We start from the raw sequence: 26,596 nt of genomic DNA on the forward strand, positions 1-26,596 counted from the left end.
TCTATCTATCTATCTCCTATCTATCTATCTATCTATCTATCTATCTATCTCCTATCTATCTATCTATCTATCTATCTATCTATCTATCTCCTATCTATCTATCTATCTATCTATCTATCTATCTATCTATCTATCTATAGATAGGATTAGCATTGGCCAAGGTTTGGCTAAAGTTGCATTTTCTGTGTGTCGGAATTAGGAAACAGGAAGCAATGAGAGCCGGGGCAGGATGATGGCGGATCGGTAGAGGTCAATAACCATGTTAATGATTTGTTATGCATCTTATTTCTAAGTGATGAATATTTCCCGCTGCTATCCAGAATCTGGACTTCATAATTCAGGAGAGGGGCAGCCAGAGTCGACAAAGGGGCAGTTTAACCGTTAAACTGCCCCCTTGTGTATACACCCGATAGTGCCAGCAATAGGTAGCTATTAGGGATGCGTGAACGGGTTTGTAAAGTGAGGGTTTTGTTTACTAATTTTACAAAAAAAATCAGATTTGATCAAATTTGAAAATTTGGGGTTGGTGTGAACGGAATTTCATGCGGGAAACAGGAAGTAGTGAGGATCGGCAGAGTCAGGGCAGAGCAGTGGCGGATCGGTAGAGGTCAGTAACCATGTTAATTGTTTGTTATGCATCTCATATATAGGTGATGAATATGTACCATATGGGGGCAACACGGTGGCTCAGTGGTTAGCACTGCAGTCTTGCAGCACTGGAGTCCTGGGTTCGAATTCCTCCAGGAACATCTGCAAGGAGTTTGTATGTTCTCCCCGTGTTTGTGTGGATTTCCTCCCATTCTACAAAGACATACTGATAGGGAAAAAATGTACGTTGTGTTCCCTATATGGGGCTCACAATCTACCATACAATCGCTGCTGTTCAACCATCTGGAGAGGGGCAACCAGGGTTGACAAGGGGGTAGTTTAACCCTGAAACCGCCGCCTTGTGTACGTCCCCGATAGTGCCATCAATAGGTAACTACTAGGAATGAGTTTGTAAGGGTTTTTTTTTTTATTTTACTAATTTTCCAAAAATTTCAGATTTGGTCAAATTTGAAAATTTGGGGGTTGGTGTGTCGGAATTTCACGCAGGAAACAGGAAGCAGTGCGGATGGGCAGAGTCAGGGCAGAGCAGTGGCGGATCAGTCGAGGTCAGTAACCATGTTAATAGTTTGTTATGCGTCTATTATATAGGTGATCAATATTTACCATAAAATTGCTGCTGTTCAACCAATCTGGAGAGGGGCAACCAGTGTTGACAGAGGGGTAGTTTAACCCTGAAACCGCCCCCTTGTGTACGCCCCCGATAGTGCCAGCAATAGGTAGCTACTAGGGATGAATGAATGGGTTTGTCATGTGAGGGTTTGGGGGTTTTTTTTACTAATTTTCCCAAAATTTCACATTTGGTCAAATTTGAAAATTTGTTGATTTGCACCCACGAATGACAATTATACTCCTGAATGACATCGGTCTGAAATGAAACTGATGGCTGAACCTCATGAATATTCACAAGGTGAATTTTGCAAGACCTATAGGTGGAACTATAGAGACCAGAAGAGGAACCAACGTCCCTTGAGAACCGGTTTCTGAGCAGTTTATTCTTTGGGGACAAGAAGTAGGATTGTAGATATAGAAACAAAAGTCAGGAAACTTTCCCTAAAGGGTACAGATGTAGGAAATGTTAATGTGACACTGATAACTTGCTGCTCGATGAAATCTTATCATAGAGTAGAATCGAAGCCACTGGAAATGTCAAGTTAACTTTGAGTCTCGTGGAATATTTTAGTGTCAAGTTAAACTTTACAGCGTCTGTTATCCATCACTTTACATACATGGGCCATAATATAATTCCCATTAATTCTGAGATTGCAGACATGTTTAATACCAATATAGTATTTACCACCGGTACCCTACAGGTTAATAGTACAGCACCACTACACCGGGCGCTCCCTAGAAAAAATTGCACAAATTTGGTAGAATTATATAATTGAGGGTGGTCTAGGGTCGTAAAGGGATTAAAAGTCACACCCAAGGCGGTCAAGGGTATTACAGTGGTGATACTTAATGCAGAGATTGGGCCCGTATCATTCCATATCTCGTCAGATTCTTGGAGTCGTTCTATGGACTTGGTACAAAGATGATATGGTAGTAATATATAATACTAGAAATTGGAACATCATAAAATTCACATTCTGCAAAATGCCACGTGCAAGGTTTTAATTAATGATTTTTTTTGTGTTTTCCAAGGTGAGAAAGAAGGAACAGATTCAATACATTTGATAACAAAAGATGAAATCTGTTCAAGGCCAAGACCAAGAGCAGGCAGCGTACTTGCCATAAAGGGAGGCCATTCTTATAAAGAGTAAATTCTGCTCTAGTTGATACCGTTCACTGGAATACTGGATGGCAAGATTATATCGGTGTGTCCTTCAATACTTTTTCCTCTTCCTTGAGATTTGGGAGAAAAAACAGAATTTTGTGATACTCTGTTGGGAGTTGCTTATGTGTCTATGTGTCTATGTATGAGCATCCAATAGTTGTGGTTGCAGATATTCAGTGGCGTAACTAGGAATGGTGAGGGCCCCAAGGTGAACATTTGTTATGAAACATAATGACGCTGGCCCACGTGACGTCTGTGACATCACCACCAGGTACGAAGCCTGCCAGAGCCCGGGAGAGGTAAGTAACAGTGTTTTTTATGTTGTCTCAACTCCCCTAGGGCTTCAGTCATTATACTCGGGGTCTGCAAAGACCTCTGAGTATAATGATAGCCGTGTTTGTGGAGTTCGTGGGACCACGGACTTACTTACCAATCTCCCTCCTGCTCACAGCCGCCTCCATAGAAGGGGAAGCACATCAGAGACCCACCTAATGTCCTGGGCCCTGTGGCAGCAGCTACCGCTGCTACCCTGGTAGTTACATCCCTGTAGATATGTGAACCAGTTTGGAGCTAGCTGAATTTGACCTGAATTTTCCAAAAGTTTTTGGGTTGGGTGAAATTGAAATTTTGGGGGTCAACAAATCAAAAACAAATCACTATTATACTCTGGCGTCCTCTTTGTTCATCTCTGGCCTCCAGGCATATTACAGGCCCTAGAGGAACACCGAGGCCTGTGATTGAGCCTCAGCAGTCACAAGGCGCACTTATTTCACGATGCTTTCTTTCAAGCACACAATGTTGACGCACCCCACATGATCACTAAGACTCTCTCACAGACTTCAACAGTTCCCTGGGACTGTGATATCAACTAGAAGACCAAAATAGGTTGGAAAATTTCCGAATAGGACCCCCCAAGGGAGCACCGGATGGCATGAGAATAGAGGTGAGGGAAAAGTGAGTATCTGTGTTTTCACACCTTCCCCCGGTCTTCCACTTATAATATTCTGGAAGAGAGAGCCCTGAGAATAATAATATCACTTCTGGTTTGGGCCAAACAAGTTTGAACAGTCATGTCCATGTCCTTTTCAGGCCTCATGCACCATTGGGTCAATACTTCACATGGGGCACACCACCTTCATGGCGCTGGGTCAAGGCTCCATGAAATTGGCATGCCCCATGTGACCACTGAGGCCCAATCACAGGCTAGAAGAGACCAGAAGAGGATGCCAGGGTGAGGTAAGGTGAGTATAAGTGTTATTATTACTCACCTCCCCTGGGCCCCACATTCAAAGAGAAACCAGGGTATAATAGTGTTTTACGGGTAGCAAACCTGAAGCTTCTAAACCAAAAACTTTTGGAAAATTCATTTTTAATCTGGTTCTAAACGAATACATTTGCTCGCCAAATTAATCTTGGAACGATTGCCGATCTCTAGCCATAATGGGAATAATAGAGTCTAATCTCTCGTGAGAAAATACATGGTTAACAATGATAACAATGACCATGGAAAGGGCACGGCGAGGAAACAATACGAGACTCCATTGCAGGGATACAATTTTGATCATTTCAATGACGCCTCTTAAAATCCAGTTAACCACCGAGCTTTTAGAAAACACTTTGACACAATACATGAAAAAGAACCAGATGATAAGTGCAAATGGCAAATAATCGTCGACTACCTGACTGTGACCAGACATGGACGGCAATCGGCAAACAAGAGACGTGCTTTTAACCGGTAGATCCATAATGCCCCAAAGTGGTCCTTAATAGTGAGGATTGCCTATTATTTGAGTCCATTATCCAGGTCGTTTTAGACCACTCGAAATTGTTTAAGCCCTACAAATAATTATTATGGGTATTTGTCATTGTAGCCCGCGGCTCTTTTTGACTGTTCTCTCAGACAGGTACATATTTCCCGGCAGGAGTTGTTTTCTATGTGCGAGTCCTCACATTAAGTTAATTAATTCTCAAAATAAAACACTGGTTCATCCCACGTATGTCAAGCGCACAATGTACATTTATGAAACACTCAGTGGATCCACACAATAACTCAGGGGAATGAATGAGAGGTAGAATAAAATGCAAACTTATACAATAATATAAAACCGGGGTCAGGTCAGAACTTAGAAGGTCAAAAAATGCAGAAAGTTTGCAAATTACCAAAATAAAACGTCCATGTTACAACCCTATATAATCCCATACAGTGCACTATATAATAGCGGCATTGTGACGCTTCCTAGGTTTGTCATCTCCTACCAATGAACCTGGTCCTGGGTCAGTTGCTTCATGGTGTAGGTTGGGTGACCATACATGAGAGAATTCTTGGTTTCACCAGTTTGGTGTTGGTTATCGGGTGCTCATCCTGCGCTCTTCCCTATGATCCAGCCAGTGTGTTCCGTGTTTCTGGTGCCCTGTGTTTGGTGTATTCTAGTTTTCCGGAAAGTATTGACTCCCTGTCCTGTTGCTGGTCTTCAGATATGTGTGGTTTGGTTTTTTGGGGTCTCAACCAGATTGGCACAGGCATCGAGAGACTTATGAAGAGGCTGTGGTCTCGCGATCGGGATAGGGAAAGATCGGATTTCACAATCGCGATCGGGATCGGCTGGAAAATGATTGAAAATCAGATTTTAAAAACAATCCTGAAATCTCAAGATCGGCTCAACCCCACTCCATAAACATAAAGTAACTAGGGTTGAGTGATCAGGATCAGGAAAGATCGGATCCCAATTGGCGATCGAGCAAATTTCACGATCGGGATCGGCTGGAAATTGATCGAAAATTGGATTATAAAAACAATCCTAAAATCTCAAGATCGGCTCAACCCTACCTCTGCGTAAATCTGTCAGAGGTCCTGGATCCAGAATGGAAATCTATGCCAGATAGGAAATGGCGTAGCGTTCCATTCTAAATCATGCGGGAAAGTGAGTTGTTTGAGGGACATGTTTGGTAGAAGAAAGGAAGGGGGGTCTCTGATGGCCAAGTAGTTGTAAGCAATAAGACTGCCTTGGCAGTATATATGGTCTTGATGGTATTTTCACTACTGACCCCCACTGACATTACTTGTATACATATATACCAATGTAATATACTGATGACACATGCATAAACACTGTATTCACTAATAATATATGCATGAACAATATCATTCAGTACCTATACATACACTCGAGGGGCTCCTTTCATCACAAACCCCTTTAAAGAAGTTCTGGAACCTGTTGATACTCATTTTTATGGCATTTTTTTATTATGTGATATCAAACTATTTTGCAAATGAATGAAGCCGTTTAACCCCTTTCCTCCTGCAGCTTCCCTGCATTACACTACATTGCAAGCAGCTCGGCTGCACTCTCAATCCATCGGGTTATTCTCCTTTCTCTACTCTCTTACAGTTAGGCCAGAAATATTTGGACAGTGACACAATTTTCGCGAGTTGGGCTCTGCATGCCACCACATTGGTTTTGAAATGAAACCTCTACAACAGAATTCAAGTGCAGATTGTAACGTTTAATTTGAAGGGCTGAACAAAAATATCTGATAGAAAATGTAGGAATTGTACACATTTCTTTACAAACACTCCACATTTTAGGAGCTCAAAAGTAATTGGACAAATAAACATAACCCAAACAAAATATATTTTTTTTTCAATATTTTGTTGCGAAGCCTTTGGAGGCAATCACTGCCTTAAGTCTGGAACCCATGGACATCACCAAACGCTGGGTTTCCTCCTTCTTAATGCTTTGCCAGGCCTTTACAGCCGCAGCCTTCAGGTCTTGCTTGTTTGTGGGTCTTTCCGCCTTAAGTCTGGATTTGAGCAAGTGAAATGCATGCTCAATTGGGTTAAGATCTGGTGATTGACTTGGCCATTGCAGAATGTTGCACTTTTTTGAACTCATGAACTCCTGGGTAGCTTTGGCTGTATGCTTGGGGTCATTGTCCATCTGTACTATGAAGCGCCGTCCGATCAACTTGGCAGCATTTGGCTGAATCTGGGCTGAAAGTATATCCCGGTACACTTCAGAATTCATCCGGCTACTCTTGTCTGCTGTTATGTCATCAATAAACACAAGTGACCCAGTGCCATTGAAAGCCATGCATGCCCATGCCATCACGTTGCCTCCACCATGTTTTACAGAGGATGTGGTGTGCCTTGGATCATGTGCCGTTCCCTTTCTTCTCCAAACTTTTTTCTTCCCATCATTCTGGTACAGGTTGATCTTTGTCTCATCTGTCCATAGAATACTTTTCCAGAACTGAGCTGGCTTCTTGAGGTGTTTTTCAGCAAATTTAACTCTGGCCTGTCTATTTTTGGAATTGATGAATGGTTTGCATCTAGATGTGAACCCTTTGTATTTACTTTCATGGAGTCTTCTCTTTACTGTTGACTTAGAGACAGATACACCTACTTCACTGAGAGTGTTCTGGACTTCAGTTGATTTTGTGAACGGGTTCTTCTTGACCAAAGAAAGTATGCGGCGATCATCCACCACTGCTGTCATCCGTGGACGCCCAGGCCTTTTTGAGTTCCCAAGCTCACCAGTCAATTCCTTTTTTCTTAGAATGTACCCGACTGTTGATTTTGCTACTCCAAGCATGTCTGCTATCTCTCTGATGGATTTTTTCTTTTTTTTTCAGCCTCAGGATGTTCTGCTTCACCTCAATTGAGAGTTCCTTTGACCGCATGTTGTCTGGTCACAGCAACAGCTTCCAAATGCAAAACCACACACCTGGAATCAACCCCAGACCTTTTAACTACTTCATTGATTACAGGTTTACGAGGGAGAGGCCTTCAGAGTTAATTGCAGCCCTTAGAGTCCATTGTCCAATTACTTTTGGTCCCTTGAAAAAGAGGAGGCTATGCATTACAGAGCTATGATTCCTAAACCCTTTCTCCGATTTGGATGTGGAAACTCTCATATTGCAGCTGGGAGTGTGCACTTTCAGCCCATATTATATATATTTCTGAACATGTTTTAGTAAACAGCTAAAATAACAAAACTTGTGTCACTGTCCAAATATTTCTGGCCCTAACTGTATATGCATAACCCTTAGTGTTTCTGCAGCTGACAGTACATGTATCAATTCTCTAATTGCAATTACATTAATTAGCATGACCATGATCTAATGACTGTATTTATAGACTGCTAAGGTCAATAATTTCTTGGAAACAGATGACACCTTGGATATATGTTGTGTTCTATGGACATGCTCATATAGGAATGTATGACTCAAGTCATGTGCATTTCCTGAGTGTTATCGACCAGTCGGGCCTAAACGCAGTCCATGTAATCATTTATTTACATTCACAAGAAGCAAAAGCTACATTTATAGAATGGTTGTGTATAAGTATCTCATTCAACAAACCTGGGGTGTAAGATGAGAGCCCAAAGCGCCCCAGACTAATGTATCTTCAGGTCCTTAGTACCCAAGCTACGCCTTGTATGACATAAACTATGATAGGATGTTCTCATTACCTTCCTACCATGTTATTATCTGTAATGTATGTATACAGTATGTTATATCTAGGCTATATATCAAGGATATTTAGAAATTTCAAGTTGGTGGTGGTGACCTTTTAAGATTGTCTTATCTTTGCCAAAGCGTAGTTAAAAGTGATTTTGCTCTGGAGGTCCCCCAGACCGATCATTGATTTTAATAGGCACTATGTAATGCTTCATTTCCCCTGTGGTGGCGCTGCAGCATAATAAAGCATCCTTTGCCTGTCAATTACAGCTGGTTACTGGGATTACCAGCAGGGGGTCTCATTGTGATCTGTTTACTGTCAATGGATTCTTCGAACTGTAATGGTCTGCACCTGTTGTCCAGCTCTCTCTCCTAACAAACGCAGCCACCAACTTGCCTCCAGTTCAGTCCCTGCAGCCGTGTGTTCCCTTTTGTGCAGCACCTGTTCCAGCCCATAAGGTATAATGAGTGCACCTTAGCCAATCCCTGGCGACTTCTGCTCTCTAAAGCATGCACAAGCAATACTGAATCTGCTGCTTCTGATTCTGCGCGGGTCCTTACTGCACTGCATGTGGATTATTGCTGATTGACCTCGGCTTGTTTGTTGACCATGTATCTGATCCCGATTCTGTTCTCCTGCCGAACCATGTATGACCTCAGCCTGTCCTCCACTTCTGAACCTGAGACACCCACCCTGACCCATTGGCTTGTCTAAGACCTTGTTTATCTGCCACTGACCTTTGGCTTGTTCCTGACTATCCCTCTGCCTGTACCCTCTGGTGCTTTATACAAGTCTGTCTGGTCCCTATATTCTACACCTATGCCAGGAGTCAGGACCCCTCTGGTAGGTAGCAAAGCTGTCTCTGGCAGCCAATACACTGAGATGGAATGAGTTTGCTTTCCTAGTTACTGCTTTACCTCTTCGTTGTAACCCGTCTCTCTTCAGAATGTTCCGTATGTCTTCTAGTATTAACCCTCTAATGTTCCCTATTTGGAGTCAGCTACAGTACTCTGGCTCTATCTGCAGCCACAACTATCCTGTGTGTCCTAGACATGCGGTACATTGCACTGCCACAACTACTACTGTCTATAGTCAGCACACACTAGGTAGTTGTGGCTGCAGATAGTACCAGAATACTGTGGCTGGCTTTGAGTAGGGGGCATCTCATACTACTGACACCAGGAATAAAAAATCAGATAAAAGACTTACAAGAAGATCGGAGAATAAGAGATACTAGCAGAAAATGTTCTATGATGCAACGAGCAGCATATACGTAACAAGCCTAGGCAGTAGCGTTGAGCCTATCTTGAGATTTCAGGATTGATTTTAAAGTCCGATGTCCGATCATTTTCCAACCAATTCCGATTGCGATTGTGAAATTTGCTCGATCGCCAATCGGTATCCGATCTTTCCACACCCCGATCGCTGAACTCTAATTGTATATTATATATACAGTAGGGTTGAGCCGATCTTGAGATTTCAAAATCCGATTTCCGATCATTTTCCAGCCGATCCCGATCGTGAAATTTGCTCGATCGCTGATCGGGATCCGATCTTTCCCGATCCTGATTGCTCAACCCTACTAGGCACTTTTCATATCGGAGCAAATTGACAGATATGCTGTAATTTCAGGGTAAGCTGCCATATCTGCATACATGAGGAGTGATACTATATAAGTCATTATATAACAGATTTAGTGATTATTTTTTTTTACACTCACCCTTCTGCAGGCTCCATCTTTAATTTGCAGCTTGATCTAAGTTGATAGACGGAGACTACATGCCTTAGACTAGACACAGTAAGCAGAGAGGAATCTGCTCCATAACTATATCACTTAGGAACAGCCCAGGATCATGCAGGACACATATAGGGAGAAGTACTGACGTTAACTAATTTAAAGCAATTTGGTTGTGATAGAAATCTCTTCTATAGCTCCAGCATCATAGTAAGCCTTGTTTTCTGCTTCTACCTCCTTCACTCTCCTCCTCTCCAGTGATGTTCACCTTCCCTTACTTCTGCTGAGCTTCTTCCCATTGTGGTCCTCTTTTGGCCTTCTGGGTAATGTCATGAGCCCTGGGAGACTGCTGATGCCTACGATTGCTCCTCAGCAGTCATATGAAGCAAGTTGATGTCACCATAGGCATAGGCCTTGGACACCACCCAAGAGCCTGGAAGAGCCAAGAAGATGACGTAATGGGCACCATGAAGGAGGCGGGAAGGTGAGTGGCATTATGTATTATTTTATGACACCTCCGTTGGCCTCCCCTTATTATACTCTGGGGTCTGCGAACCTCGTCAATAACCATAAGGCTCACCTATTTCTAGTGATCAGTATTCAGGGACAACATCATCCACCTCTTTGTCCTCTGGCCAGGAGGTAGCAGAAACCTTCCCACAATAGCTTTCAAGGCCAAAGATCTGAGTTTTCCGTAGACTATAATTTTCAGAATAAAGAGAACGTATCTCTAAAAAATTCCAAAAACCTTCCCTCATCTGCATTTTTGTCTGAGCGCTCCTCGAATCCTACTATATCTCCAACTCCTCGCCTAATGCAATGTAAAACAATCGCCCCGGCCAACATTGGACTAGCATTAACGACTATGAAATTAAGCGTCCCGTGGGTTTCCATATAAAAGAGGTTAAATAGGCCATTTACATATTAATTAGTCTGACGTCTTAAGAGCGCTGAATGCAATTTCATAGCGTTGAACGGTTAATGACGAATTTTGGCTTATCTCGCCGCTTGGTTTAAAGGGAGCCCTCGGTATGATCGGTGAAGGCTTTCATAAGAGTTAATGATTAAAGGCATCTCATTATTGCAAACAACACGCTCTTCCCAACGACGAGGCGCCATCATAATTTATTTGCTCGGCGCTCAATTTTTAACAAGGTTTGCCTCTATGTTTCGGAGCAGCAGGTGCGCGCGGCTTTCGGTAGAGCAGATTGGACCCCATAGACTAGTGGGTTGAATATAAACTCTTGTATCAATTGACATTTAAATCTGGAATATGCTGCCTGAAGATACAAATAGTCACCAAGCTGTGTTCAGTGGCATTTGACAATCCAATTTTTTTCTCCCTCTAACCTGGCATCACTTGAATGCATCTCATCGTTGGCTGTTGTAAAGGTTTTTTTTTTCCAAATGGTTCTGTATGCAAATAATTGGTTGTAAACCCATTGTGAGCTCGGCGCAATAATTTATGGATGTATGCGCTGAATTTGCAAACATAAACACCGCGATGAAATACTGAGGAGGCGACGGATCTGGATGTAACCTGTAATGGCTTTTTCTAAATCCAACCAGGCTTGTGAGTCTTTTTGGAAGGAGTGACTATACGGGGAGAGAGCGCCGAGCATTACGAAATGAAAAAAGTGATTTCGGGTGACATTTTCTCGGGTCATCGCCCCTCTCAGAATTCATACGTGTTCTAGAGAAGGTTCACAATTGGTGTGATAGGGATATTCAAATGACTTTTATTGGACTAAACACCTGTTTTTTCCTTGTGAATGGCTGCCTTCGATATTGCAATATGGAAATGGGCTCTTTGGAGCACTGAGGGAGTTACTATTGCTCCAAAGACGTACTTGGTAGAGATGAGTGAGTAGTACTCGATCGAGTAGGTATTCGATCAAATGCTACAGTATTCGAAATATTCGTACTCGATCGAGTACCACTCGCTGTTCGAATGTAAAAGTTCGATGCAGAACCAGCGTTGATTGGCCGAATGCTATACAGTCAGCCAATCAACACTGGTTCTTCTCCTACCTTTAGAAGTCTTCTCCGTGCAGCTTCCCCGCAGCGTCTTCTGGCTCTGAATTCACTCTGCCAGGCATCGGGCCTGGGCAGAGCCGACTGCGCATGTCCGCTTGTAGTGCGGGCAGAGTGAATGAAGAGCCGGAAGACGCCGCAGGGACACTGCAAGGAGAAGACTTCTCGGAGGATCCAGCCCGACCCTCACTCATGGACTTGGTAAGTATAATTTGATCGAACGTTGCCTACCCCTGAAACGAGCATTTTCCCCCCATAGACTATAATAGGGTTCGATATTCGATTCGAGTAGTCAAATATTGAGGGGTTACTCGAAACGAATATCGAACCTCGAACATTTTACTGTTCGCTCATCTCTAGTACTTGGTACTCCAAAAGGCTAAGAATAACGGATAATTCAGCGACAGAAAACAAAAAAAATCCAGGAATAACATTGCATTGCTGAAAGCTTAAAATTCTTTATTGGTTTAATGGCAACGCGTTTCGACACCCGATCTGGTGTCTTCATCAAGTCAACCTGGTGGTGTAGTGGATAGAAAGCGAGGATAATTCAGTAACAAAAGCCCAAGTCACAACGAGAAAACACTGTTTGATTCAGACGACCCTAACCTATCTACCTGCAGGATGGGGTGATATGTTGGGTTCTGGTGACTCCCTTTAAGACCCATTGCAAATGACTAGTGTTGAATCGAATAGTATTCGAAACATAGTTTTGAATACCTCACTCCCATAGGAATGAATGGGAGTGGGTGAACAGCAAGGGGTTAAGCACCGGCGCCGGCTGCTCCCATTAATTCCTATGGAGCGAGGTATTCGAAACTAGAGTTTCGAATACTATTCGCTCATCTGTACAGATGACCATAGTTAGGGTTCATTGTACTATCTGGGCTTTTTTTCCAGACCTATTACTTTCTAACGGTCCCAGTCCGGGCCGCAAAACTCAGGACAGGTCCAACTCCTGTCCAATTTTGTGGCCGTGCTTCCCTGGTCCCATTCATTCAAAGAATAGGAAGCATGGGCATCCATGTGCTGGCCGTGCCATTTAGTCACGGCCAAAGGCCCGCACACGGCCAAAGATTTCCCACAGCCTTAGGGCGCAACAAAAATTCTGCAGCCAGTAGGGTGAACCCTCTATATACAGATTTCTATAGCTCCTAATGCTTTCCATAGGAGTAATCCATATGTAGTCTGCCACTCCTAGTGCTAGATGCAGAATTCTTAGTTAAAATATTTATTTTAGGGTGTGCCCACTTACAATTCGGTATGGGATATAATTTGTGTACAGTAAATGCTCATTCCTTGGTGTGCAATTCACTTTTTATTATTTGCCAGGAGCAGTTTGGGGATGGGGGTGACACCTCAGAGTAAATTTTTATCTAAAAAATTGTCAATTTTGCAGAATATTAAGTTGGCAAATTTGATTAGTTTTACTATAAGAGCACCGATATAGGGCAATAATCATAATAATAATAGTTCTAAAAGTTGCTACTTGCTTACAGATGTCTTGGTTGGTGATGACCAGGACATCACGCTGTAAGAACCAAGGAAAACCCAAGGTCTTGAATTGGAGTGTCTTGAGTGTCTTGAGTGTTTGAGTGGTCTTCAGTGTGGAGGACCCAAAGTCAGAACTTTGTCTCTGATGATCGGCGCTCTAGTCACTATCTAAAAAGGAGTCTAAAAAAAATACTGAGCTCCTCCAGACCATGATAATGTCAATATTGGAGTGTTGCGGAGGATCTCACGTAGGACACTGCACGCATCCTTATAAAAATTGATTTATGGCTTTATGTGCCTAGTCGGGACTCGATCTGTCTACAAACCACCAGTAGAAAGTTGACCGAAAAAATAAACTATGAAAGTGTTTGTATATCACGCTTGCGCCATGCACTGGATCCTACGATGATTTACGATGGGTTCCAACTTCGAGCTGTTCATCCTGTCAAATTTCATTGAATTTGTGACCCTGGCTCTAAATGGAGAGTCTATAGAGATTTACTTAAAGAATTACTCCCATCTTGGCAGATCATGGCCAAGGTTGGAATAGCTTGCTGTTAGTCCAACCATCAGAGTCTCGGCAGGCGGCGCCGCTCTGTTTCCGTAAATCCAACAGAAGTGAATTGGAGATTTTTTTTCTACTTAATATATTGTGAAAACTCAAAAACTCTGTCCCCCTAGACCAGCGCTCTCCAGCTTTTGGCACAATTACAACTCACAGTCTGACAGCCGGAGGCTACTAGGGATTGCTAAGAATTGTAATTTATTTATACAGCACCAACATCTTCTTCAGTTGTTCTCTCTCTTAGCCGTTCCTGTCTCTATTGGGGCCCACGATCTAAATGACAAATTAACCTTTGTGTGGAAGGAAACTGGAACACCCATAGAAGATACAGGGAGAGCATGCAAACATGCAGTTAAGGTTTGCACCTGGTGCAATGTGCAAAACAAAAGTGCAACAGGTAAAGAGCTACAGACTGGAGACCAGAAGGATAGGATCTGTCCTCATGCAGACAGGGGGTTATAAGTGCAATACCTTACAGTAGAGGGGCAGTTATAAATAGAGGCAATGTCTGGGAGAAAGAAAAGGAATCATGGGAACTATTGGTAAATCCACTCACAGCAAGCTCTAGCGGCAATAAAACTAAGGTGCTGCACAGAACTGGGAAAAACCATGATAACAAAAAATAACTACTTATGATCTGGTGATCATGTGGAAGCCCAGAAACCTCATTTAGGCTAAAGCCTCATGTTGCTTCTGATGATTTATTTAATTTTATATATATATTTTTTTTTAAAGCAACTATATAATTACATATAATATTATTTTTGCTGATGGTTTACTATCCTTCAGATTGTTGCTGTAAGTTTTCAGCTTGGAACTAAAGTTGGGCAATACAAACTTTTGAAGCTCTATGATGATGACTATCCTAGGGTTTTATTGAGCAATTGAAGAAGAGCTAAGCGGAGAGAATCCCCTACCCTACTTATACACATACAGTGTGGCTTGCTTTAAGGTTTATTTAATTGAATGTTGTCACCCGAGTAGCTAGAATACTCCCAAGGGACTTTTGTCAAGTTTTCTTCTCATTAGTTTTAGTGTCTTAGTACTTGGGGCTACAGGAAACCACAAGTTACTATGTCCAACACCATTGATATACAGTATGTACCGGTATATATACCAGTGCTATGCTACTATGGCATGCAAGACAAACTAGAGCAAGCTAGGACAACTGCGCATGACCCGTCCACTATTGTACCCATGAGCTCAGTCAATCCTATGATAATATTTACAATAAGCTCATACAGTGCCTACAAGTAGTATTCAACCCCCTGCAGATTTAGCAGGTTTACACATTCGGAATTAACTTGGCATTGTGACATTTGGACTGTAGATCAGCCTGGAAGTGTGAAATGCACTGCAGCAAAAAAGAATGTTATTTCTTTGTTTAATTTTTTTTTAATTGTGAAAAGTTTATTCAGAGGGTCATTTATTATTCAACCCCTCAAACCACCAGAATTCTGTTTGGTTCCCCTAAAGTATTAAGAAGTAGTTCAGGCACAAAGAACAATGAGCTTCACATGTTTGGATTAATTATCTTTTTTTCCAGCCTTTTCTGACTATTTAAGACCCTCCCCAAACTTGTGAACAGCACTCATACATGGTCAACATGGGAAAGACAAAGGAGAATTCCAAGGCCATCAGAGACAAGATCGTGGAGGGTCACAAGGGGTACAAAACCCTTTCCAAGGAGTTGGACCTACCTGTCTCCACTGTTGGGAGCATCATCCGGAAGTGGAAGGCTTATGGAACTACTGTTAGCCTTCCACGGCCTGGACAGCCTTTGAAAGTTTCCTCCCGTGCCGAGGCCAGGCTTGTCCGAAGAGTCAAGGCTAACCCAAGGACAACAAGGAAGGAGCTCCGGGAAGATCTCATGGCAGTGGGGATATTGGTTTCAGTCAATACCATAAGTAACGTACTCCACCGCAATAGTCTCCGTTCCAGACGAGCCCATAAGGTACCTTTACTTTCAAAGCGTCATGTCAAGGCTCATCTACAGTTTGCTCATGATCACTTGGAGGACTCTGAGACAGACTGGTTCAAGGTTCTCTGGTCTGATGAGACCAAGATCGAGATCTTTGGTGCCAACCACACACGTGACATTTGGAGACTGGGTGGCACTGCATACGACCCCAAGAATACCATCCCTACAGTCAAGCATGGTGGTGGCAGCATCATGCTGTGGGGCTGCTTCTCAGCCAAGGGGCCTGGCCATCTGGTCCGCATCCATGGGAAGAGGGATAGCACGGCCTACCTGGAGATTTTAGCCAAGAACCTCCGCTCCTCCATCAAGGATCTTAAGATGGGTCGTCATTTCATCTTCCAACAAGACAACGACCCAAAGCACACAGCCAAGAAAACCAAGGCCTGGTTCAAGAGGGAAAAAATCAAGGTGTTGCAGTGGCCTAGTCAGTCTCCTGACCTTAACCCAATTGAAAACTTGTGGAAGGAGCTCAAGATTAAAGTCCACATGAGACACCCAAAGAACCTAGATAACTTGGAGAAGATCTGCATGGAGGAGTGGGCCAAGATAACTCCAGAGACCTGTGCCGGCCTGATCAGGTCTTATAAAAGACGATTATTAGCTGTAATTGCAAACAAGGGTTATTCCACAAAATATTAAACCTAGGGGTTGAATAATAATTGACCCACACTTTTATGTTTAAAATTTATTAAAATTTAACTGAGCAACATAACTTTTTGGTTTGTAAGATTTATCCATCTGTTAATAAATCCTGCTCTTGTTTGAAGTTTGAAGGCTCTAACTTATTTGCATCTTATCAAACCTGCTAAATCTGCAGGGGGTTGAAAACTACTTGTAGGCACTGTATATTGGAATTTATTAAAGGGGTTGTCACATGTCCTCTCTTCTAAATAGATGCTTAAAACAATTTCTTTTTGCTAGTAGAGTCCCTTGAAAATCGGCCAATGAAAGATTCTCCAACTACTAAATCCTCCATTGCTAAGCAATGATCTGCAGGGGAGCTCAACAAGTGTTTATCTTCCCCACAGTGCTCCTACAGGAGAAGTGAAGTATTACATAAGGAATCCTTATAATCATTCTCTGCCTTACCTAAAGCTGTATTGGCTATGAAACTCCATTTTTAACCTGTCTTAACCACACTGCAGGTAGACTGACTCCTACCATTACACTTATCTATGAGGCTAGGAGTCCAGGGGTCCCTGAAAAATATTTTCCCATAGAGACACCCATCTTTCTTTACCACCTCTGTACAAAGTAAGGTCCTGGTTAGATATTCATTGGATTTATTGATTTCAGTTGTGGGCATCAAGCTAGTTGGAAATCTTTAGAACAAAGTTCCCAAGGAAATATCCAAACTAGAGAATAGAAAACTGTCTCAAGTAGGTGGCTACAAGTCAATGTCCAGCCTTTAAACAGTCTTTAGGGAGCAACTTTCTTGACCTTCCCCAACTCCAATGCCTTGCATGCATTAAAAGGTGCAGCTCTATTGATTCTGGCACTTTTGGAGTTCTTTGTCTACCCCACACCATTCCTGAGCAATTGGACAGTTTCAGCACCCAATATGCCAATGAAGCTCTCTACTGTCAAGGAACAAACACACCACCCACTTGACAGTAGAGAGCCTAATTAACATATTGGGTGATTGGGTGTTGACACTATCAGCACCAATAATTTGGGATTGATAGAGACAAGAGAAAAAAATCCAACTGGGGCATCTATTGAAGGATTCCAAGTGTTGGAGTTGGTGGAGGTGGTGAAAGGTCCTCTTTATAGGGGTTATTCAGATTTTCTAAATTGATGTCCGAAGTCCGAAATCTAGAACCCCTGTAGATCATCTGCCTCCCCATGCTGGTATGAGTTGCATTTCTCATTCTGTGTAGTTTGATTAGTGGTGGTTGAGGGTACTGCAGTGATTGTCCTACTCAAGTCTATGGAACCACCACTGCAGTACTTGCAACCACCACTAGAAATAAATGTGGCGAGTGAGCACTGCAGCTTGCACTGGCATGGACAAACATCTGATCTGCAGGGGTCCCCATAGATCCCAAAATTGGTGTCTTATGGATAGTCACTCCTTTCAAAAAGCTGGATATCCCCTTTTAAACATGACTGGGCAAACAAATGCAGGCTCTATGTCTATAACAGGGTGTTCCCGAACTGTTCACGGTGGCTGGAAGAGAAGTGTAAAAGGACAATGTGCAATCTAGTGTAGTGATCTGTAAAATTCCTTCGCTTAAAAGAAGGTCAGTAAAGCAGTTGTATTTATTTTGCGTTCCATAGAACGTTCTATGATATGCTATAATTAACTCCGCTGAAGGCAGGTCCGCATCAAACGCCGCACAAGGGTCAATAGAAGAAAAAGACATTTAGCTGATTTTGCAATGTTCTCAATTACAGAACAATGCGCGGCAACCTTTGGCGGAAATCAAATTATATGTTACATGTATTTGCTGTGCAAAAATTCCAAATTACAAAAATGATGTGAGGTTTATGATATTCGCAATTATACAATTACACTAGTAATTATATGCAGAGGAGAAATCAGCAACGGTGGGTTCCTTGGGTAAATTACATCTCACTTCCTTTTGTTAGACAAGGTTTTCTTGCTGTTGTTGGATTAAACCTATTGGCATGACCTATGGATGCTGGCGCTGAGGCTTGTAGCCCAATGGAAGCCTAGGAATATGCTCATGGTTGCACTGTCTCCAAGATAAGGATAAGCAGGGTAGCAGTGTCTAGACTGAACACTATACAAGTGTCCTGCACTACCCTTCCTTTTGGTTGAGCCTGTTAAGTTACATGTTTTTTTAACCTATGTTGGATGGGGGACACTCAATGGCATCATTTTTTTCAATCAGTTAAAGGCTAATGGCCCATGACTGTGTGTGGACCGCTGGTCATGACTGAACATTGGTGGCAGTGGAAGCGTGGCCGTAAAACTGGACAGAAACTGAGTTTTTTAGTCCAGACTGTCGGCCCACACACTGATCCATGTACGTTCATGTTCGTGGGTTGACAAAAACGAATGGGTATGGGAAAATCGTGGAAAACACACTGAACTCGTACGTGGCCTAAAGTATAAATGGGAGTTTTTCCAATACAAATGTTTCATTAATAGAACATATGTGGTCTTAAAGTACCCTTAAAGGAAGTCTGTCAGCAGAACCCAGCATACCAATCCAGGAGATAGATAGGCTAGGGTCACATGAATGAGGGGTAAACGCAGTATGATTCAGGTGACCCTAACCCATCTATCTACGGGGCTGAATTGATTTGCTGGGTTCTGGTGACACTCCCTTTAAAATCTCTTAGAGAGTCTGAGAACTGGAACAACTCATGGGGTGGCTTGGAGAGGTAAAGTAGACAGAGCATACTCAACTGTGCCCAGCACTCCATTGTTTGCTGCCAATGTCTGCTCAAGTTCACATCTGGGTCTCATTGCCTGAAATCCTGACCTCAACTTGACCGTTGAGACCAATCAGTTGGCTCATTGGTCAGTGGGGTAAGACTGATGACATCACTCACAAATGTCACCGGTTCTGAGCCTCCCACATGAATGGATACTGGCAGTAGACAAGTCCCGATGACAGGTAAGTATGCCTCATGGGTTGCTCCAATCCTTAGACAACCCCTCTAAGTCACCAAAAATTTGTGCTGTCTGCAGCCAATCGCTGGAGTCCTTGGTACACGGCACCAGACTGCTGAAATCAATGACTGCCTACAGTGGTCTTGTGGATGGATGGGGAAGGTATTGCTGCAGTTAAGGAAAACAAGACTGGTGCTGACCATTGGACCAGGTTCATTGGAAAAAGAGCAGAATTTGTGAGTTTTTTTGTTTTGTTTTACACCATTTTTCACTTGACTAATTTTCTTCCAAACTAGGAAAGACCCCTTTAAGTATGTTTTCTCATCAGGACAGTGCCTGTTTACATGCCCTATAAGGCTATATGGACGTCATATATTTGCTCTCACTGATGGGTTTGAGCCGAGGTTATAGGGTCCCATTTTTTTTGTTCCATTAAAGGGGTTGTCCGTGATAAGCCTATCCCTTTAATTGGTTTCCATTTTGAATAAATATGTTGGCAATAATTTTATAAAATTGTAATTCTTATAACTTTTGAAAATAAAATATGTCACAACCCAATAAGATTCACTGGTTTACTATAATTGCAAAAAAAAAAAAAAAAATGAAAAATTTCTAAAAAATAACTAAAAAATTATTTTGATTTGACTAGGGTTGAGCGATCGGGATCGGAAAAGATCGGATTCTGATTGGCAATCGAGTAAATTTTACGATCACGATCGGAATTCCGATCCCGATCTTTTCTAGCAGGCTCTAGGTCGGAGGTTATCTCAAGATCGGCTCAACCCTAAAAGTGACTTTTCCCATAGAGAAGCATTGACTTGGGTTGAGCGATTGGGATCGGAAAAGATTGGATTCCGATTGGCGATCGAGTAAATTTTACAATCGCGATTGGAATTCCGATCCCGATCTTTTCCAGCAGGATCGAGGTTGGAGGTCATATCAAGATCAGCTCAATCCTAAAAGTGACTTTTCTCATAGAGAAGCATTGACTAGGGTTGAGTGATCAGGATCGGGAAAGATCGGATTCCGATCGGCGATTGAGCAAATTTCACAATCGGGTTCGGCTGGAAACTGATCGGAAATTGGATTTTAAAATCGATCTTGAAATCTCAAGATCGGCTCAATCCTAGATTTGACGGATATTCTCCAAAAAATAAAGAATTTATTTAAGAGAGACTATGTAATTATTCTCAGCCACCACTCCAAAGTTCACAGTCGTGTGCGAAGCCGGCGGCGTATTTCCTAAAGCAAAAACATTCTCTATTTTTTGACTGATTTAATATCAGCAGGCTGAAAAGAAGCATCTGATGCTGCAAAGTAATATGTAAGATGATTCATTAAAATAGAGGGAAAAAAATTAATTCCAACTGCGTAGCTTTGACCCTTCCCCGGCAGGAGATCTCAGTGATGTTTTTGGATAGAGATATTAATGGGTCACCGGTAAGCATGAATTTCCCGGCTTACCTGTTTGTGAGCGTGGTCATAAGAATTAATATGGTTGTCAAACTCCTGGTGCTTGTGGTATTGCTTGTCACATAATTCACAATAGAAATTAGCCTTCAAATCCTCCAGAGCATTCGCTATGCTTTTTCCCTTTTCCGCATAGCCCTGCAAGGAAACAGAAAAGAAAAGAATGTCGATATTTTCCTTCTAAAATATGACACTGAGGGTGCAATACATCAAGGAAATTTATTATCAATTAGAACAGTCTTGAATGTATATTTTTGGAATTTCAAATTTTTCAATTTTTTTAAATTATTTTTAAATATTCCATCCAGAACAATTTTGTTTTTTAAGGTGTTGTGGCTACACTCCTATACCATATGGCATATTTCTAAATAAGATAAGATAATCCTTTAATAGTCCCACAGTGGGGACATTTCAGCATGTTACAGCAGCCTAGTAATACAGATACAGGATAATACACAGTAATATATTACAGACGTAGGCACACATATGCTGAGAAGAGAAGATATACTAGGAGTCCATAGCAGCTAAGGAAGAGGTGAAAGAAGGAAGACTTCAGGATCATTTAGTTCTCTGTGCAGAGTGATCTCCGCTTGGTCTGATGTAGATTATACAGCCTGGTCGCGGTTGGGAGAAAGGACTTGCGATAGCTCCTTCTCACACTTGGGGTGAAGCGGGCGGTCACTTACACTGCTGCCAAGTCCCATAAAGGTCTCATACATGGGGTGGGATTTGTTCTCCCGCATGGAGGTCACCACAGACAGTATCCTTCTGTCACCCACCACCTGTACTGGGTCCAGGGGCTCCCCAGGACAGAGCTGGCCCTTCTGATCAGCCTGTCTAGTCTATTTCTGTCCCTGGTTGATATACTGTTCCCCCAGCAGGCCACACCAAAAAAGATGGCTGAAGCAACCACAGAGTTGAAGAAGGCCCTAAGAAGAGTCCCCTGGACTCCGTAGGCCTTCAGCCTCCTGAGCAGGTAGAGTCTGTTGTGGCCCTTTCTGTGCAGCGCCTCCAGGTGATCAGCCCAGTCTAGTTTATTATTGAGGAGCACGCCCAGGTACTTATAGGTCCTGACTATCTCAATGCATGTTCCTTGGATCTCCACCGGGGTCGGAGCACCTCTCCGTTTACTAAAGTCCACCACCATCTCCTTGGTCTTCCCAGCATTAATCCTGAGCTGGTTCCACTGACACCATTCAACAAAATCCCGGTTTAAGTCTCTGTATTCCCTATCGTCACCATCAGTGATGGAGCCATTTTGTATAGATGAAGAGAGAGCCATTATATGTGCCCCATCCATACGTGAAATATCACTCATATCCTCTCATCTCTCAATACATCACAATGGCCAAAATATTTTTGAAATTTTTTTACGTTTCCAAATGTAGCGCAGCATGTACCAAAATAAAGAATAATACATAGTAATAAAGACGTGTCCGGTCTGCCTCCCGATACTGTCAAATATCCAACTCTTAGGCTGCAACAATTTGGTTAAAAAATGTGGTTACTACATTTTTTTTCCCCAAAATTTACCAGTTACACGCACCAACATAAAGAATACAAAATAGTAACAAAAAAGTGCCCGATCTGCCTCCCCTTACTGCCAAGTATCCAACTCTTAGACTATAACAGACTGGTTGACAAAATAACCAATCCAATTTGTTTTCCAAAATTTCCCATTGCATACTGTCATGAAGATCTAGCCGTAGATATTGCACGTCAAATGAAAATATTCTAATATGATGGAAGATGAGACTCCACGGACTGTTATACCCCAAACCACCCACCCCACCTCCCCATATAGCAGTCACCAACTAAGAGGAAGATGAGACTCCACGGACTGTTATACCCCAAACCACCCACCCCACCCCACCTCCCCATATAGCGGTCACCAACTAAAAGGAAGATGAGACTCCACAGACTGTTATACCCCAAACCACCCACCCCACCTCCCCATATAGCAGTCACCAACTAAGAGGAAGATGAGACTCCACGGACTGTTATACCCCAAACCACCAACCCCACCCCACCTCCCCATATAGTGGTCACCAACTAAGAGGAAGATGAGACTCCACGGACTGTTATACCCCAAATCAACCCCGCCACCTCCTCAAACCCAAAACTCACCCCCCGACTCCAACTCCCCCCCCACTTTACTAGCTTTGGCAATGCCAAATATCTATTCGGACGTGCCAATAAAGCTTGTTTGATTTCATTTGATTTGTGTACAAATAAGAGTTAACATCTCTACATGTTTAATGCTTTCGTGATCAAGACATACGTCTTAAAAGCCCCGTCTAGATTAAGACAAGAAGCCTCCTACCCTGACTACTTTCTACTTGTTTCAATTACACATCTTGTTTTGCTCCTTCCATCTAATTTCTGACAGCTCTGGATGACGGCATCGATTGTCCATGAAAGTAGTCTGTGGACAGACTGTGGTCAACTAATAGGATAGGAAAATCTGAAAGAGTCCGTCTTGGGAATTTGGTGTATGAAATATATATGAGGACGTGGAGATGGAGATTAGAGGTTCGGCACCAATTACATAAACAGGCCAAGGTGAGGGGGGTAAACGGGATGGGGGCTCGAATAGAAAGACACGTTACTGTTACTTAGCAATTAGAGTTCAGGTTTTATCTTCTTCTTACTTCTTGTCATTCATCTGTTCTCTCTAGTTACATAAGAGATCTTAAAAGGAATCCATACAACCAACCTTTTACTCCAAGGCCTCTGAGCTTAAAAAATATACAACCTTGCGAATAAACTTTATTAAAAATATACTATTGTTTTGTCTACAGCTTTTATTTGAACTTATGTGTCTCGATGGTAACAGACTACAAACCTACTTAGTGTAGTCTGATCCTGGTGTTGGGCTCCCTAATTCTTACTATCCTAATAAATGGGGTTAAGGGGATATTGTCACTCCTTAGGGAGAGACCACCATATGGAAGACAGATTTGCATATTCTTCCCATCCTATTAATATTATAAATGTGAAAGTTTGTGAGTTTGGATGTTTGTGGGTTTGTGTGTTCGGATGTTTGTTAGTCAATCACGCAAAAACTGCTCCACCGATTTGGCTGAAATTTTCCACAAACATAGTTAATACACCCGATTAAACAATAGGCTACTTTTCGTCACAATAGCGCACATACGTTTTTCCCAGGACCCCACAAACCCCAAACTCACACCACCATCTCTGCAATCTCACACACTTTGGACCATAGCAAGCCACAAAATTCCTATTGCCCTCTACAGCCTCGCCCCTAACCCCACACAATCTCATATACATATACTTTACCACTTTGCCCCTCACCTTACCGATACTCCAGGAGGTGCTCTATAACGCTCCGGAGCAGCCATGTTTGCCAACCCCCACCGCTCTGACAATCCGCGACACCGCCCACCCATGTCAATACCCCTAGGCGGTCTAATAAATGCAAAAAAAAAAGTTTAACAAAAGTAAAAAAAATATTAAAAACAAAAAAAAAAGGATTAAAAATTCAAATCGCCCCCCTTTCCCTAGAACACATATAAAAGTAGTTAAAAACTGTGAAACACATACATGTTAGGTATCCCCACGTCCGAAATCGCCCGCTCTACAAAGCTATACAAATATTTTTCCTCTTCGGTAAACGCCGTAGCGGGAAAAATGGTCAAAAGTGCCAAACTGCCATTTTTTCACTGTTTTGAATCTGATAAAAATTTGAATAAAAAGTGATCAAAGCAATAACATTTCCCGAAAATGGTAGAACTACAAAGTACACCCAGTCCCGCAACAAAAGACGCCCTATACATCCCCGTACACGCACGTATAAAAAAGTTACGGCTGTCGGAATATGGCAACTTTTCAAAAAAAATTTTTTTAACAGTTTTGGATTTGTTTTTAAGGGGTCAAAATGTAACTAAAACCATATAAATTTGGTATCCCCGGAATCGTAACGAAACACAGAATACAGGGGACATGTCATTTGGGTTGCACAGTGAACGCCGTAAAACCAAAGCCCGTAAGAATGTCGCAGAAATGCATTTTTTCTTCAAATCCACCCCATTTTGAATTTTTTCCCTGCTTCCCAGTACATTATATAGAATAAATAATGGCGGCATCATGAAGAAAAATTTGTCCCGCAAAAATTAAGACCTCATATGACTCTGGGAGCGGAGAAATAAAAAAGTTATGGGGTTTAGAAGGAGGGGAGTCAAAAACGAAAATAAAAAAATGCCATCGGCGGGAAAGGGTTAACTTCAAATACTTCTGTCCCAAAGTCACGATGTAAAGTTTCTCACAACACCGTATATATAGCAGCTCAAATACAAAGTAACTTCAACACAAAAGTCTCACGTATTCTCTGAATTACAGAAAAAACAAGATACAAACTTACATTTCATATCCCATACCTTATACACAGTACGAAAACCTTACCCGTGCCTGTATATACCCACTTCTACAATCACCGCAGACGAAGTCGCGGGTAACAGCTAGTATCCTAATAAATGTGAAAAATCTGAGCTATGGAGTCAAAGTTGAGGCCACTTTTGGGTAGAGTAAAAGTCAGAAATAAGTTACTGTTTCTGACTCCAGCTTCAAAATGCAACAATTAATTGAAACTCCTGGGCCCCAATGAAATATTTGTAGTAGGTCCCCCACCGTATTATGTACCATGTATATTACCACAGTCTTCTCCTGGAGCAGAGGTGGCTTTAGGCCACCCAGATGTGACTGCTACCTGTGGGACAATCACCCAAAATGGCAATAAAAAGTGATCTTCTAGGCAGGTAGTCTTGTCAAAAAAGTTAGCTAATATGGAGAACATGGAGAAAATTAGTCACGAAAAATGTGGTATGGGTAAGGAAGTGGGCTTCTCAAAGAGATGGTCTTTTGGAGAGGTCAACCTTTAAGGGGTCCTTGAGATAACAAACATTAGGATAGGTGATCAAAATTAAATTGGCAGGGGTAGTATCACTGGCGCCCCCACCGATCAGCTGTTCTCGGTAGCTAGTTCCTGTTCTCTGGTTGGCATTCGAACTAACATAGAAAATGGAGCCAGAAGTATAGCTCCGTTCTCTATGTAGTGGCCAGTCCTGGTTACTGCAGTTCAACTTCCTGCAATGGCCATTACATGAAGCTGACTAGTGGGGATGCCGGGGGTTAGCGCCCACCAAATCTGATATGGATACCCTATCCTAAGCAAAGGTCCTTCATGTCCATTATCTCTGGAATCCCTTGAAGATAGAAGAGGATTGTCCAAAGTTTGGCTACAATCTTGTCTTGACTTTGCTCCCATTTTCCCCTGCACTATATCTGTACGAAACCTTATAAATGACTTATAGATTATTTTTACCTCTAGCATCTCGGCAGGAGAACATACAGTGGGAGAATATATCCCCACAGTAGGAGAGCCGCATATGTTAATCTCACACTGCAGATTGCTTTTTAAGCATACGGAACATATGCTGCAAATGGAAACATATTAGCCATGTTTTTTCCCATCGGGATTTATTCGCCTTTTAGACGCGCTCAAGTCAAGAAATTATCGGGAAAGGAATTATTTGATTAATACATTAACACGCAATCTGATATTCTCCTTATTGCCGCCATTAGGAAACTGATGTGGTGTAAATTCTGCCGTAATGGTCTATATCAAACAATGATTTTTACAGACGCCGGGTACATAATAATTATGCATAATTATACAGAACATTAATTTTCAGAGGCAGCGCATTGTTGCTATTTTGTATTTATCGCCCTACGATGTTTACAAAGAAATAATGTTTATTAGGATCTTTGACACCGGTGTTAAGTCATGATGGCGGAATCTGTGTATAAAGTAAGTGGTGATACATAATGGCCGTAACATAGAAAGATCTTCTGTATCATCCGATCA

General features: G+C 42.3%; 1 protein-coding gene across 2 annotated transcripts in view; it reads right to left on the reverse strand.

Annotated features, from left to right (window-relative positions):
- Window positions 1-26,596, reverse strand: part of ZNF804B (zinc finger protein 804B) — a 326,053-nt gene that overhangs the window by 16,685 nt on the left and 282,772 nt on the right. For both annotated transcript variants that reach the window (XM_075271691.1, XM_075271692.1), the window contains exon 2: window positions 20,704-20,847. In XM_075271691.1, the coding sequence (XP_075127792.1) occupies window positions 20,704-20,847 (144 nt within the window). The remainder of the gene's footprint in view (window positions 1-20,703; window positions 20,848-26,596) is intronic.

Source organism: Leptodactylus fuscus, chromosome 4, assembly GCF_031893055.1.
Source record: "Leptodactylus fuscus isolate aLepFus1 chromosome 4, aLepFus1.hap2, whole genome shotgun sequence".
Classification (NCBI taxonomy): Eukaryota; Metazoa; Chordata; class Amphibia; order Anura; family Leptodactylidae; genus Leptodactylus; species Leptodactylus fuscus.